Source organism: Brachyhypopomus gauderio, chromosome 14 (genome assembly GCF_052324685.1).
Source record: "Brachyhypopomus gauderio isolate BG-103 chromosome 14, BGAUD_0.2, whole genome shotgun sequence".
In the NCBI taxonomy this organism is placed as follows: domain Eukaryota; kingdom Metazoa; phylum Chordata; class Actinopteri; order Gymnotiformes; family Hypopomidae; genus Brachyhypopomus; species Brachyhypopomus gauderio.
The window spans coordinates 12,776,513-12,792,421 of record NC_135224.1 but is presented as its reverse complement, the minus strand read 5'-3'; the positions used below and the strand labels follow the sequence as shown (position 1 = coordinate 12,792,421).

General features: G+C 39.6%; 2 protein-coding genes across 2 annotated transcripts; both read left to right on the top strand.

Moving 5' to 3' along the window:
- The first annotated feature begins 16 nt into the window (after positions 1–16).
- Positions 17–1,890, top strand: LOC143475735 (DNA damage-inducible transcript 4-like protein). The gene is given in 4 exon segments (XM_076973659.1): positions 17–151; positions 490–620; positions 1,231–1,727; positions 1,729–1,890. Coding segments are annotated over 3 exon segments (612 nt in total). The 5' UTR covers positions 17–151; positions 490–529; the 3' UTR covers positions 1,753–1,890.
- A 10,780-nt stretch (positions 1,891–12,670) lies between these two features.
- Positions 12,671–14,915, top strand: LOC143474867 (histone H2A.Z). Its single transcript, XM_076972501.1, has 5 exons — positions 12,671–12,785; positions 13,146–13,223; positions 13,512–13,625; positions 14,014–14,143; positions 14,573–14,915. Exons 1-5 carry the CDS (start codon positions 12,783–12,785, stop codon positions 14,632–14,634), a joined length of 387 nt encoding a protein of 128 aa, XP_076828616.1. The 5' UTR covers positions 12,671–12,782; the 3' UTR covers positions 14,635–14,915.
- Positions 14,916–15,909: the final 994 nt, after the last annotated feature.

Here is a 15,909-nt window from a genome sequence, read left to right as displayed (position 1 = left end):
GTAGAAGGCTATAAATAATAGCAGAACCATTGCTCGGCGTTTCATATCGTGTGAATGAGTGTGTCTGTTACTGGTGTGGATGTGTGCTTGTGGTATTTATATGAAACCTTTTGTAACTAATTTATTTTAAAGAAAATAATATTTTATAACGGTGAGCACTTTTGTCTCTATTTACATTATTGTATCGTAATATTTAATAAGGTCGTTGCGACGCTGACGTTTTTCTAGTTGTTAGCCACTTAGGTTAGGTAGGTTAACTAGCTAAAACTTTTCCTCTGACTTTTTGTCCATCTTTTAAATATCTGTAGACATGTGAGCTGTAATTCTGTCATAGTAGGTAGACCATTTGGCTTTAAAACGGTGCTAGTTTTTAGCTTCAATATTTGTACCTAGTTAAAATATGTAACGTTAAAAATGTTAGTTGGGTGCAGATTGCAACTCTGTCTTAAAGCTAAGAGATTAAAATAAATGAATAATTTTCCTTTTCAGCACTTTAAGAAGTAAGAAGCTTAAATAAAGACTATTCACTATGGTCGCAACAAGCACACTGAAGAATAAGAACTCGGATTGCATCTCCGAATTTATTGACCGAGGATTTGAACGGTCCTGCATCGATAATGGTGAGAATAAAAACTTGATTTAGCGTTGGCGTTTTTAGGTAAATATGTCGGGGGATCTGCTGTTTTCCGCCAGTGCAGGTTGTTGAACTGTTGTTTTGCAGCGTTGTTGATGCAGAGCTGCAGGACAGAAAGGGGAGGGATGGAGGCAGTGATGTCAGCAAAAAGATGAAGTCATTCTACCGGATAGCACAGCTCCTTTGTCAACCTGAGCGTGCTTGCTAGAGAAATAGAGAATGTCGGCGCAATATAGTTGGACTTGCATAGAAATGAGCCAACGATCTTTCTGCATGCATAATAATTCTGTGATATGAAGAATTATTTGAATTTCTTGTCATTTATTGCAAGATGATGTGTGCTGCACTCCTGAAATGCTGACATATCAAAATTCACTTTTATCGTGGTTTATGTCCAAGTATTCTGAAACAATTGTTTCAGAACAAAAAACGGGGCTGCATGCAATATTGTGTCTGCTCATATCAGTGTGGCCATCTTATTGTATGCCTCTGTAGAATGTATTGTATTGACTTCAGCTTGGACTAAAACATAATGGTGCTTGCTTCTAATGGTGACTGGATCTAATTTTCTCGTTTTCCTTCTCTTTTTTGTTCAGAGCTGGACTTCTGGGAGCGATGTTTGACCGAGCCTTACCTGGGCACAGAGGCGTGCGAGGAGAGGGCCTGTCAGCACCTGGCCCGGCTGCTGGAGGGCTGTCTGGCGCGGGCCAAGGCCGGCACACTGCAGTGCGCGCAGGTCCTGGTCCCAGAGACGCTGACGCGGCGGGTGGCACGGGACGTCCTGCGGCTCGCGGCGGGTGAGCCGTGTGGGCTGCGGGGCTGCGTGCTGGATGTCCGCCTGGAGCTGGACGAGCGGCAGCAGGTCCGGGGCGGCCGCTACTGCGAACGTCTCGAGCGTCTGGCGTGTGACCCCGGTGTGGTGCCCACTTTCGAGCTTACGCTCGTCTTCAAGCAGGACGGCGGCGGCGGCGGCTGGCTGGGCCTGCGGGACTTCCTGCGCATCGGCACGTGCTTCCCGCCTGGGTCCCGGCGCGCCCTCAAACTCCGCCCCGGGTTCCGCCTTGTTAAGAAGAAGCTCTACTCTTCGGCAGCCGGGTACCGTGATCGAGGAGTGCTGAGCTGTGGGTGGGAGGGGTTATGGGTGAAAAGCACTTCAACACAAAGATGTGAATGTAAGGGTTTGCCCTTTGGAGCAGCTCTAGTGTTTTTTGCACTTTCTTTTTATACCGTAAATGAGTTCAATAGTGTCATTGTATGTTAAGCTTGAGCCAGCGTGGGTACAACACTGATTTGATTTGGTGAAGGGGTTTACTGTCTTTGTGAAGGATTAGTGTGGCATATTTTCAGGAGACTGTGCCCATAATTGTGCCATCTTAGTTGGAATATGTATTGGATATTTCCAGAATTTTTGAAGCACTTACATTGCTTGTTGCCCAGGATCTTTCCCAGCGCACAATTCAGCTCAACAAATATCACTTTATTATTTATATTTTGAGGGGGAGCAGTAATCATTTCACCACCAGTTGTGAAGCACATGTTTCTGAATGTACTGTCCTTTTGTCATAGTGTTTGTGCTTGACATGAAGATCTCCAATCTCTCAATACATTAAAAGATTTTCTCATTTTCAATGTTCAAAAAATATATAATAGTTTTAAGCTTAGTTGGTCAAGTGCTTGTCTGCTTGGCTAGTGTCACCCTCTCACAGCACATGTTCATTTCTTCACTTTTAGCTGCAGTGCTGTTACCAGTAACTGGATGTATTTTTTTTACGAATTTCCTATTGCAGGAAGTGGAAACTTGTCTATTTGACAATAAACTATTTTCAAAATATATTTCCCTTGTTTTGATTTGACCAAGCATAGCTAACAGAGTTGTGAAAACAAAACACTCTCAAAAAATCGCTTCAATGAATTGGGACATGGATTCATAGAACCATGGTCCATAGGTTTACAGGTATGTATGCTAACAATACTTAAATATCTTGCTTGGATTTGGCTAAGCAAAGTGCAGACCTATTTTAAAGCAGCATTTCTCTTGGTGCTATGCTTTGGCTGGACTATGGCAAAAAGGTAAAACTCACATTATAGTAACAAATGTAACAACCTTTGTAACATACTTTCATACACGTGTATTAATACTTGATACTGAAGCTGCATTCAACCCACGGGCAGCTGTGTAAATATTAAAATAATATATTCTTATGACTGAACTTCAGTCTTGCTTCTATGGTTTCTTTCAATTGACATTCTAGGGAAAGTATCAACATTGGATCATGTTGACACAAACCTGGTACATTATGGTTATTTGTTATGCTTTAAATATGTTACCCACTAAATGCTAATTGTTAATTGTGCAGATTATCAATGTTGCCATGGTAACAACAGTGACTACATTGATCCCATTGGATGGCTTCCCAAAGGTTTTAGCATAATCCTGGAGCAGCATGAAGGAGCCAGAGGTGGTTCTTTGGTGCCTTTAAAATACCAGGCAGTCAAAGGTTTCTTGCCTCATGACTCTGTGACCTGCTCCCTTTTAGGCAGTCACTGAGAAATGTACTGCAGTGAAGTTAAATGGCTTCAGCTGACCTTTGCCTCAGCTGTGGATGGTTATATGCGAGAGTGACACATGGCTAATTATTAATGCTTTGAAGAGCCTGGAGAATGTAGAACTGTAAAAGACAAGTGAGCTTTTCACATTTTATAATTAATTACTACGTAGCCGGTAGTAGGACCTTTCTGGTTACAGACCATGTGTTGTCATGCCTGCTCAGTCAGCATTAAGTCGCATTAAGGCCAAAACAAATCAGATAAGACTGACTTCAGGTCGGTATTGTGAACATATCTCAGGCTGGTTCTGCAGCACCTACAGATGAAGTAGAGGGTTACATGGGCTTCTACAGTCTGTCGGAGATGAAAAGCCATGAATGGCTTAAGATCACCTAGTTTCAGTGATAATTAATAATGGCATTACACGTGCCCTGTTATTTGTGCCCCTTCTAAGCTTATAATCCACACCTCTGTTCTTTGTGATCAACACTGAGCTTTGATGTGCATCCAGTCATGAATTAGTTCTTATTCAGAATGTACCAAGACAAACACTGCAAAACATGTACACATTCTTTGGCCTTGGCTTGAATGCATTTGTATGTGTGAGTCTATATATGCAGGTGTGTGTTCTGCAGCTGTTAGACTGACCTACTACAAGAGATTTAGCAGGGTGACGGACGGATCTACACAGCACTCCGAACAGACATGACAGGAAGTCACCTCTGCTCTTTCACTCACCCACTAAAAGCTGTGTAGAGCTGAAAACTGTCTGAATGCCATTTTGTAGGCGTATAACAGAGGGTAATCTAAAAGATCACCATTTATTTACAGCACCACCCACCGCTCCCTGAATATAACGATGTCAAGAACATTACAAACCAGGCCCCGGCCCTGTCGCCCCCACTCTGTCAACACATGACCCAAGTTCCTATAAGGGTCAAGTTTCTTCTTCTGGTTTGAAGTATGTTTTGAGACAATAATAAGGTTTTTGACTGCCCCATGTTGCTGTTGTTCACCATGTACTCATTCCTATGGCTCAAACATTTTCCATCTCTGGGAGGCCATTCTTCATTCTGCTTCATTGGTGCCCAGTGAAAGATCGTCGTGTGATATGACGGTACTTTCTATTGTATTTTTCATAGATTATCTTTCCATCACCTCACTTTCTTCCAACATCACTTCACTTAGGTGGGTGGAAAGGACATGTTAATAAAGTGGAGTTCTGCCATGATGGATTTCAGTAGGCCTACTTGCTGGTTTAAGCTAACCACCAAAAATCTGGAGCCAAACTGCAAAGGAGGAGTTGTACTTAGACGGAAACTACCCAATTCAGCAGTTGCCCATACAAATGGAATAAACAGATGATGTAGGTGCCTGGTTTGTCCTGTGTCTTTGTGGACACTTTATTTTAGCATGTCTTTATTTCAAGCACAAGACATGCTAACCATAGCCAGACTCAGAGAACAGCACCATGCTGATTACCCACACTGCTTTGTGATCAATGTAAGATGCTTGGCTGACCTTTGATGTAAGCTGTGGCAAACCTAATCAGAATCTGCTGTTAATTCACTTGAATTTAATGCAGGATTTGAAGTTTGGCTAAACAATATGGCAGCACTGTACATATTCTTTTGTTATTATTATTTAATCATTACAAACGAAAGCTCTTCAAGGTGGACATTTGTAGACAATGACCCATCTGTAGCCATGAATATTCTGTGCCAGCCAGCCCCCTGTCCTAATTAAAAACAGCATGTAGATTTTTCATTTAACTGAACAGAACACATCATGTCTTGAAATGCTCATTTTGCATCTGCTAAAATTATGAGGAACCTAGCATTCTTTTTTGCAACATCATGCATTATGAATTACAGAATGAGAAATGCTTGCTATGTTCAACAATGTCTAAGTGCATCAACCAGCGAGTAGTTACAAACATGACTGACTGGCTAATACAGATGTTGGAAAATGTATGAATTCAAACAAAATGTATTTATGTAGGGCAGTCCCAATATGACTTATCACAAAGCAGTTTTACAAATATCTGGGTCCAGGTCCCTAATGAGTAAGCCAGAGGCAACCTGGGAGAACCAAGACTCAAAGGAGAACTTCTCACTTCCTTGACTGGCCCAGCTAATAAACAGTTCATTTTTATATATAACTTTCTTGCTGCTTGCTAGCCATCCATCCATCTATCTATCTATCTATGGCAGTGGTTCTCAAACTTTTTCTATCATTCCCCACCTCAGAAGAAGGGGAAATTCCATCCCCCTCCTGTCCCATATCACCCAAACAAAATGGTAATAAAATACAAATGGGGGTTGGCGATTGTAATTTGTTGACGGGGTGGCGGGGGGGGCGGGGGGGGGGGTGGCAAACGTAATGTTGACCGGGGGGGCCGGTACAAATTCATTAAAGGGCCGAATCTAGCCCTGGTTCACACTGACATTTTAAACATCCACGGCTTATGCAAAATGAACAGGCATTAAAACGACAGGCTTAAAAAAGTTCATTTCTTCCAATTGCTTGCGCCCCACCTGCAATATCAATCAATCAATCAATCAATCAAAGTTTATTTGTATAGCGCTTTTCACAATACCCACTGTATATACTGTATATAGCAGCAACAAGGCTTTAGTGTCTATGGAGGCTACTGCAATATGCTGGTGGATTGTACCTGTGGATGTGGTCTGTGATTGCTGGAAGTGTGATGGGTATCTTGGCTGGGTACCAACCAGAGTGTGACAATATATAGTCCATGATGACAAAAGTAGCTGGAACTCCTGCAACTGTAATGACACAAAATAAAAATACAACCTCCACTCTTCAACTAATGCAGACACAGATTTATATCCTCAAACTACTTTTGTGAGTTGCGCTGTAGCAGCTGGAGACGCGCAGTGCTGATAAGGTAGTGTTGCAGCACATTCAGCTCATGCGCTTCCTGCATTCCTGCACAGGAGCTCTGCTGACTGACATATGTCATTTCACAAACACTGCTAGACTGATTTTATTGACAGACTGAGACACCTGTATCTAATTAAGTGGACATAGGTATATCTAATTAATTGGCCACTGCATGAATGTGCAAAGTAGGTGCAGGTCATAGATGATGTTATGCAATATCTCCAAGGCAGCAAAGAACAACCAATTTAGTGTTACATTCAGTGAGTCTGTGCTTGGTGTGTGGAGACTCTTGTCGCACCACCCGGACCTCTTCAGCGTAGGTGTCCGGTTTGCTGTCATTCTCAGAACGGGCCTGTTCATCTTCCTGCACTCTGAGGCGTGTTTGGCATCGCACTGCTCTGTCCTGCCACTGCAGTCTTGCGTTGACGCTTTTCCAACGGTCTTGATTTGGACCGGTTCCCATGTTCAATATTGAAAACACTTTTAAGTAATTGTGGTTTTGTCTGTGCACGAAGACGAATGAACTATGTCAAACGTCACATTCCTGTGATTCTGTTTTCCCTCTAAATCCTACATGCAAATAATACCCGTAAGTCAATCACTGTGGCTCTTGGTTCTGTTTAGGTTTGGGCTTTAGTGGGGCCCTGCAACACCTTTTGAGTCCCCAGTCGCACCGTGGAATTACCATTATACTGCAGCCTGTTATGGTGCGGAACACAGATTTTCCTGTATAAATTCATTTTTCCTAAATGGATGAACCTCTCTTTACAGGTTCTCTGCGAATGAGTGAAACCTTCACAGTATAGCCGTGCTACCACCATGTTTCATGGGAAGGTATATAACATAGTTTACTTGTGCAAAATCTATATTTTATATAATAACTGTTGGATCACTTATGTAACTGCATTTCTTTCAAGCCCAAACTTGCTACACGGAATATGCTGAAGTTTTCTTTTATTATGACCCAAGGTACACATTAGAAGGTTTATTGGTGGATTCTGTTTTGAAGAACTCCCTACAGTCTGAAAAATCTTAAAACTCTGTTAGAGTTGCCTCTGACCTCCTGCTTGGAATAACGTGTTGTTTGGAGGCACAACCTGGACAAAGTAACATTTAGGTCATTCACTTGATAGTGAATGCATATTCTGAATATTTCTTTGAGGGGACAAAACTGCATTGTGGATGTTTGGATTTTTTAAATATTTTACATGGTAGAATGAATATCTTGAAATCAGAACTCTATTCCGATGAATATTGACCTATTCTAAACCTGACTAAATAACCAACAACTTATTTTAAACAATAATGCTAAAACTCAAAATGGAGTTTAGAGTTTAGAGAAGCCAAACCTGGTCTCTCCATAATATAAAATGCAAGGGATTGACACCTTTTACAGAAATAACCACCACCCTTTGTAATTTAGCACTGTTCTTTTTATTTTTCTGTATATTAAACGTGTTTGTATTCATCCCCTTCTTATGTCTTCTATTTTAGAATGTCACACTAAAAACACAATATAGTTTTTATTTGATCATTTATTGAAGGAAGAACCTGGTGAAACATACTGTATATCACCAATGTGATAAAGCTAGAGTTAGATAACTCTGTGAGCATTAAAAAAAATGATCTTCTGTTCATATATTCATATATTGTCACAAATGTGTGACAAACATATACACACAGAAGAAATTAGGAAAAAACACTACACTTGGTATAATCCCAATTAATGAAAATGCTTTTGCTATTGAAACTCAGTGAGCACTACTCACTATTTCTACTACAATCTATTAAATTTCAGAATGTTCAATAAGTCCAATTGTACATCATTCACCACCAGGGCTCTCAAGTCTCACGCATTGAGCGTGTGACACACGCATTTGACCGTCTTCACACGCTCACACGCCACACTTCCGATTTCACACGGCGAGAAAAATATATCCATATCTATGTCGCCGTCCACTGGCGATCGATCGCGATATACAACCCCCCCCCCCCCCCCCCCCCCCGCTCAACAACTTACGTTCGCCACCCCCCCCCCCCCCCCCCGCTCAACAATTGACGTTCGCCACCCCCCCGTCAACAACTCTCACACTCTGACATGAATCCAAAATTTGAGAGCCCTGTTCACCAGTATCAAAACAACCATTAATATGTGAATTGTTTCTCAAATGAAAAGATTAATGACATTGTTGGTAGGAGTATTTTGGTTTTTGGTTTAATTTGTTCCTTATGATGACATGGGCCAAAAAGGTTTATCTTCCTAATGGGTTCATTATTTGTCCTATTGTGTTTCCTAAAATAATTTTACATTCCCATTGCAAGGGCATAGATCTGCTCTTGACATTGGTAGGGACCATGCCTGGTTGTAGACTGCTTAGGCTGGGGGCAGTAAAACAGTGATATGGAGGGGTGGTGATATGACATTTTAACAAATGTGTTTGTGCTAAAATTGCACTAAAAGATCGCCAGCTACTTCTTCTATTGGGCACAATTCAATAATCCCTGGATACTGGTGGAGTCGCATCACATCTGTCTATGTTAATTCTACACCCTTGATCAAATTATTGGTGGGGACAATTCAATAATCCCTGGATATTGGTGGGGACACGTCACTTCCGTCCATGCTAACTCTACCGCCATGCTAACTCTATTTGTCCCAATGTACAAATACTTTCCCTCATGAGGATCCTACATTCTTAGATAATATTGTGGCCATACATTCTACTATACAATAATAATGATTTTTATTTATGGTTTCATGAACAGCAGCATTGAGTAAAATTATTCTATTCTATGGTTTCTCTGCTCAGCAGATGTATGGCTTTGCCTTTATAAAGTGTAAAGTGGATTCCCCATTTCCTTCTGTGTTTGAAAAAGTGGACCCTTTTCTTTCAGAAAAAGATTTCATCCCAGATGACCCAGTTTAGTTTGTTACAGCTAAATAATGTTTTAGGTCTAATCATTATCAAGTTATGTGTTTAGTTTATCATTTGTGACTATTTCTGCTGAGCAGACAAAAGTAGAACTGGGTCAAACCATTTTGAGAGGCATTATGAATTACAAGCAGATGTGTGTGAAATGTAAGATCAAGGTCTCAGGTTTCTCAGACCCCTCACACCCCACGCCCTCTCTGAGCTCTGTGTGTGTGTGTGTGTGTGTGTGTGTGTGTGTGTGTGTGTGTGTGTGTGTGTGTGTGTGTGTGTGTGTGTGTGTGTGTGAATGAGAGAGAGAGAGAGAGAGAGAAAGAGAAAGAATGGTGGCCGTGTCAGTGAGACACACTGTATGGTCAGCAGGATCAGTAATCAGTCATTTGGATAGCCAAATATCTTTCGGTATAGTACTGTGGCATTGAATGGGCCACAGTATTTCAGTCTGGTTGTTATTTTATGCCAGTAATTTTCCACTAACAGATTCTACTTCTTGGCCTGAGCACCATGACATTGTGGTTAAGGTTCTACTTTATTTTCATTTGTAAGAATTATTAATTAATAAATTGGAATTAATATGTGGAGCTTTCTTAGAAAGGTATGAAAAGTAAAACAACAAAAAACATTAAATCATAATACATATACACACATACAGGCCACTCATCCTTTTAAAGTCATAAAGTATAGTCAACACAGGCCTAGCACTATGACAAAAACTATTTATTGCACAGTCTTGCTGTTCTCGACATGTGTGCTAGAGCACAGAAGAATGAAATTCTTAGCTGGATGGTATCTGCCAGGATGTTGTGCAATCATGAATGTATGCAGTCTATAGATACGATTCTAAATGGGGAAGGGCAGCACCCATAATCCTCTCTGTTGCACACACAACTAGTGCTTTCCAACTAGAACAATTCAAATCCCTGTATCAGAATATTATGTTAATTATGTTAATTTTTTATTTGGTTGCCATGAGAAGTCAACTGAATTCTAAATTCCTAAAAACCTAAAACAAAATGTTTATTATATTGGGCTTTATACTGTATATGAACTACACTTCATTTTGTTAACATTCAAAACAGGATCATTTATTTCGCTCCAGTCAGCTAAGTTTGCTATCTCTTGCCTGTACTTGTCTTCATCTTCTGAAGAGCTGAAACCAAACTTTCAGGTTTCATTAGCTCAAGGGTACTGTATCCACAGCACAATGATTCTGTGTGTAAAATTTACAGGGGTCAATACCCTTAGGAATTACTGCCTGTAGGTATCTTTAAATCAGATGCTCAAAACATTTAATCACTACAGAGGTGAGCGCTGAAGTATAATTGTTTTTTCCTGACCAGGATGATCATAGGGACTGTACAGATTTGTTCCTGCCGAGCTAAATGCTTCAATCCCACTGACACTAAATTTCAATATTTTGTCAATAGAGTTGATATCTACATTTCAAAATAGTTAGTATAAAAGGGTTCAAGAAAAACAATGTTTCCTACATCCTACATTTCCTACATTCCTACATCAGCAAAGCAAGCATTTCTATGTGAAAATGGTTTGTGTTAGAAAAACAGATTGTAACTTTCATTGCATTGTTTTCAGTTCTTTTTTCCTATGTTTCCTAATATAATTGCTTCCACACCAACAACTAGCAATGAAAATGTTTATGTAATGAATGCAATGTCCAATAATGTCTTGGTCCTCCCGAGGTTTCTTCCTAATCCCCACCATCATAGTTTTTCCTTGCCACTGTCGCCTTTGGCTTGGTCATTAGGGATCTGGACCCAGACTATTGTAAAGCTGCTTTATGACAACATGTTTTGTAAAAAGCGCTATACAAATACATTTGAGTTTGACTTTGACTTTGCCACTGGAAATATGAACATGGACATATCCTTACTTCTGATGGCCCAAATGTGCTCCAAAACAATTAATAATCCTTTTCTTGGTATCTCCAATGTCGTAAAACTGATTACATCTCTTGCATGAAACACCATAGACAACTTCTGTAGTAGTACTTGATGAAGACATGGCCATCGAGAGTGAGGGAACTTACTGAATAGTAGCTGTGGTGTAGACTGCAACTGCAGGCGTGTTGCATGTAAGTTTACCAACACAGCCACTAAAATAAGTGGCACAAATCAACCATTTACATACATATTTATACACGTTTACAAACAGTTCAATGGAAGCATATGTACATATTTATACATACAGTATATCTAGTGGAAACATATTTTACACTGAGAATTCAGTCCAATTCAGTTTCATCGTGTACACTTTGCAAACCATTATGTCTGGTAACATTACACTGTAACTGAAGCAATACATATGTAAGGTGAGGCAAATGTCCCTTTCCAAACCCATCCCAATGCAAAAGACAACAGGCGCTATTGCATCTGATAAATTACTTTCTATTACTATTTCAAGTGATAATAAAAATCCTCTTGAAAAACTGATGTTTCAACCAATATGCCTTACCATGGCACCAACACAAGCCTCCTTGCAAGGGAACATACAGCCATCTTGTGGACATAAGATTACAGTGATTGGCAAAACTGAAGGGCTAACTATAGCTAAAACTGAACTATAGTTATCCAGTGTGGGTTTACTTGGTTCCCTAGAATTCTCCTAGACTCATCTGATGAGTAAAAATGACTGTAAACCCTATTTTTGTTAAAATGTTTGTACTTCTAACTGATTAAAACAAATGTAGTTGAATTATTAGGATGCATTATTGAGCAGTCCCTGGATGATTATGTATGAGATAGTAAAAAGACTCCATTTAAATGTTAAATTGATGCTTTTATTATGCAGCAGGGCCACTTAACATGAATGTGCTATTGAGGCAGCTAAAGGGCATACAATTGGGTGTGAAATGATTTTGGTATCACTGTATCACTGTATGTCAATTCATCTGATCCTTTTGGTGTTTCCTTCTTGTCTGACACATTGTAATACAACTATACATGCGCTGGGTTTAGTGGAATTACACATTAACTATATTTAATTTTAGTGTATACCATTTATGTATTTTTTAGTTGTAATACTTTTTACTATAATTTTGTAATAACCATTACAATATATTTACCTATAAATATATTATATACATGTATTTATATATTTTAAGTATGATAATTATTAAGAAACAAACAAACACTCAAACACACACACACGCACACACACACACACAGACACACACACACACATATATATATTGTGTGTGTGTGTGTGTGTGTGTGTGTGAGAATATATATATTATATAATATATATATATTATATTATATTATTATATATATATACATATTCAAACATGACAAAATACCAGTATGCTATCTACAAATCCACATACTGTACATATTCTACTAAGGTGATCGTGATATACACGGATTACAATCTGCAAATGTAATGATGTACAGTTTAACAACACGACTGTACAATGAATTTATGCATACAAATGAGCAATACGCTGTGATAAGTGCAGCGTTTTCCCGCCAATTAAAGAATACAAAATTAAAGAAATACTGTATATTCTTGCTTACAATCTGCAATAACGACCGGATTTGTCAGATAAACAATGGACCGCCTACTCTACGTCAAGATTCGTGTCATTGGTGTATTAAAACAAAGTCAAGGTAATTGGCTGGTTTATGAAAGAAATGTCCCGGATGTAAAGTCTTGCCTCTTATATACTAAACTGAAGGCGGGTAACTCAGTTTCAAATAAGACGTTCCGGGCTAGAGTTTGTTTTCTACCAGACTTATATTTAAGCTATGGTATGAATGTTTTTATTCGTCGTATTTTAACATGTTTTTAAGCAGTGGTTTTATTTTATTTTTTATATTACCGTCGTTCAGTTTTATCCAATATTGATAGTTTGGCTAAGTAGCGTTAGCTATAATGGCGTGTACGTTTAGCTCCACTGGTGGCTAGCTAGCTGGATTAGCTGCTAGCTAACGTTAGCTCTTTTTTTCTTGTAAACTGCGAGGCAAGCCAAGGACGTAGCGAGCTAGCTAAACCCGGCTAGCGGCGATTTCATCGCACTATCTGCCTAATTTACTTCATTTGCGTTTTTCCCCAGACAGTAGAAATGTGAGAGTCGCGTGGCACAATCACTTAACCGTTGTTCTTTTCAGGCTGGAGGGAAAGCTGGCAAGGACTCCGGGAAGGCGAAAGCAAAGGCAGTTTCGCGCTCACAAAGGGCAGGACTGCAGGTTTGTTTTACGGCGGCAGCCCGGCGCTTTGTTGAAACTGTTAACCTTATTTTTGGCCAAGTACGCGGTTAGCCGTTTGGTTTAACTATTGAAAGTTTTAGGACGGTGAAATTAATTTCTTAGGCATGCAACTAGCTAGTTGGTCATTTTTTCCCCCAGTTCAGTAACATGGGCTGTGTATTTGTATATTGGCTAGCTAGCTAAATACATTCGTATAGTGATTAATTAAAAGTAAAGATTGCGTACTACATTTTGTTTAATTTTTTCCCTGTTTGCCATGGATTGCAGTTCCCCGTTGGACGTATTCACAGACACTTGAAGTCAAGAACAACAAGTCATGGGCGCGTAGGAGCTACTGCGGCTGTTTATAGCGCGGCAATTCTGGAGTACTTGACTGCTGAGGTAGCTGTGATTAAATTAATAGAGATGCTGTGTGAGGAAAATCTTGCAATTAATCTGTCGATGCTGACGATTCGAGGCACACTTTGATATGAATACGTCGATTAAAAAAAAACAGGAATGTTTCGAGAATTGTTTTCGACATATTCCTGTCATGTTTGAATATTACCGTCGATTTTAATTCCTCTATTTAAGTCCGCAAGTATATAAATATATAATTTTTGCTTTGTTGTGGCGATAGTGGGAGTGTACACTTGATGTACAGTTTAGTTAGTCAAGCCAGTGCAATGGTATGGGGTCGTCACCACACGCTTTGTGTGGGAGATGCTAAACTTCCTCAGTTTAATTCAGTCTGTGTACTTCTGTTTATTTATTCTTTCCTTGTGATAAGGTCCTTGAGCTGGCAGGAAATGCTTCCAAAGATCTGAAGGTGAAGCGTATTACTCCACGTCATTTGCAGCTTGCCATAAGAGGTGATGAGGAGTTGGATTCTCTCATCAAAGCAACAATTGCTGGTGGAGGTATGTTGTACATTTACAATGTTTCTATTACGATTGTTTGGCTTAATGTATTTGCTGACACTCTGACACTTATGGAAGACTAAAAGTTCACAGTATGAATTGTAGGGGAAAAGTGGTGTTGCGATGGTGGAAATTGCACAATCCATTATACTGTTGGAATGTCATGTATGATATTTCCAAGACTTATTGGCATGTCACTGGCAATGCTTTATCAAGAAACACTGCTGATGGACAATTTAAGTCTACAGTAGTAGGTTCAGGCTTATGTCTTGGAAAGTAATAACATAGCATAAAAGTAAAGGAGTAGCTAGGAAGTCAAAGTTTAGAGCCCCTCTGAAATGTGTGCTGTAACGTCTCTTCGAGAGAACACAATGTGAACAAGACAATATATTGTGACTGTACTTATTTTTTTCCTCTCCCCCTTTCAAGGTGTCATTCCCCACATTCACAAATCTCTGATTGGAAAGAAGGGACAACAGAAGACCGTGTGACCCATTGGGTGAACCGCATATGTGGGTCATCTCAGGACACACTCTGGACTGATTCAGAGATGTGTGTTTGTGTAGACTGGTGTAGTTTCATGATCATGTGTTTTGGCTTTGCATTTACTCATTTCTGGGGTATTTTTTTAAAGCATGGCTTCAGAGAAGCCAATTTTTATTTTTTTTTGGGTTTGAACTGTAGTGTACTTTGTGGTTTTTAATCAGCAAGTTTTTGGTTTTGAACCTGTGAAATTTGAGGGTTTTATTCGAATAAAGCTTAGTGCACTGCATTTCCTGTAAGTGATTTTTTTTTCCCTCCCCTTGTTTGATTTCACTTTTGCACGTCTTGTGTCCAACACTAATCTGACAATTGTTTAATTGTTTATATTTTAATTCCATTGTAGCAGAGTCACTTTAATGCAAATCTAAGGGAAACACTTAAGCCTATATCACTACCTATTCTGTTCTAAGTAACGACCCTGTATCACTACCTATTCTGATCTAGGTAATGACCCTCTTTTGGTTGATCTGACGGCCGTTATGGCTAATCAGGGATGGCATTAGTTAAGTGTTGAGAAATGTCATGCCATTCAGCATATTGCATCTTTAAGGACAGGAAGCACATCCACCACTACAGATTAATCCGAAGTTTGTATTACAAATTCTCAGTATTCACCTTTTGGAAAATGATTTGAGTCTTTAGAAAATCATGTGCATGCATGAGTTCCTGTTTCATTGGGCTACAATCACAGACCAAGCACCCTTGGGCATCCATGAACCTGGTATTTTAAAGAATACATTAATCAGAAGGTTGTTAACCTCCTTCTTTGACCCTCAATGGCCAAAACAGTTTTATTCTTAAAGATAACATCTGCTATGGCACAAGGATCAAAAAGTCCCAAAAGTGAGTAATTTTATAAAATAGTATATTTTTCACAATGGTGCAAGAAAATATGAAGGCATAGGCATGAATAGGTTTTGGCATCACTAAGTGCAAGTTACTCCTGGAGGAATTGCTGGTTTTGGAGATAAAAGGTAGGGGAAAAGGTTTATGTATGTATTTTCGTTCACCTTCCTTGACGTGAGCTTAAGTGACATTCCATTCCTAATCCATAGGATTCAATAGGACGTTGGTCCACCCTTTGCAGCCAGAAAGGCTTGAAATCTTCTAGGAAGACAGTCCACAAGGTTTAAGAGTGCATTTATTAGGATTTTTGACCAGAATAACATTTGTGAGGTCACATACTGATGTTGAACGAAAAGGCCTGGCTCTCAGTCTCCGCT

Excerpts from the sequence above, each read along its gene's own strand:
- LOC143474867 (XM_076972501.1), top strand. Across the intron at positions 13,224-13,511 it reads CACAAAGGGCAGGACTGCAG|TTCCCCGTTGGACGTATTCA; the intron begins GTTTGTTTTACG and ends CATGGATTGCAG. Across the intron at positions 13,626-14,013 it reads TGGAGTACTTGACTGCTGAG|GTCCTTGAGCTGGCAGGAAA; the intron begins GTAGCTGTGATT and ends CCTTGTGATAAG.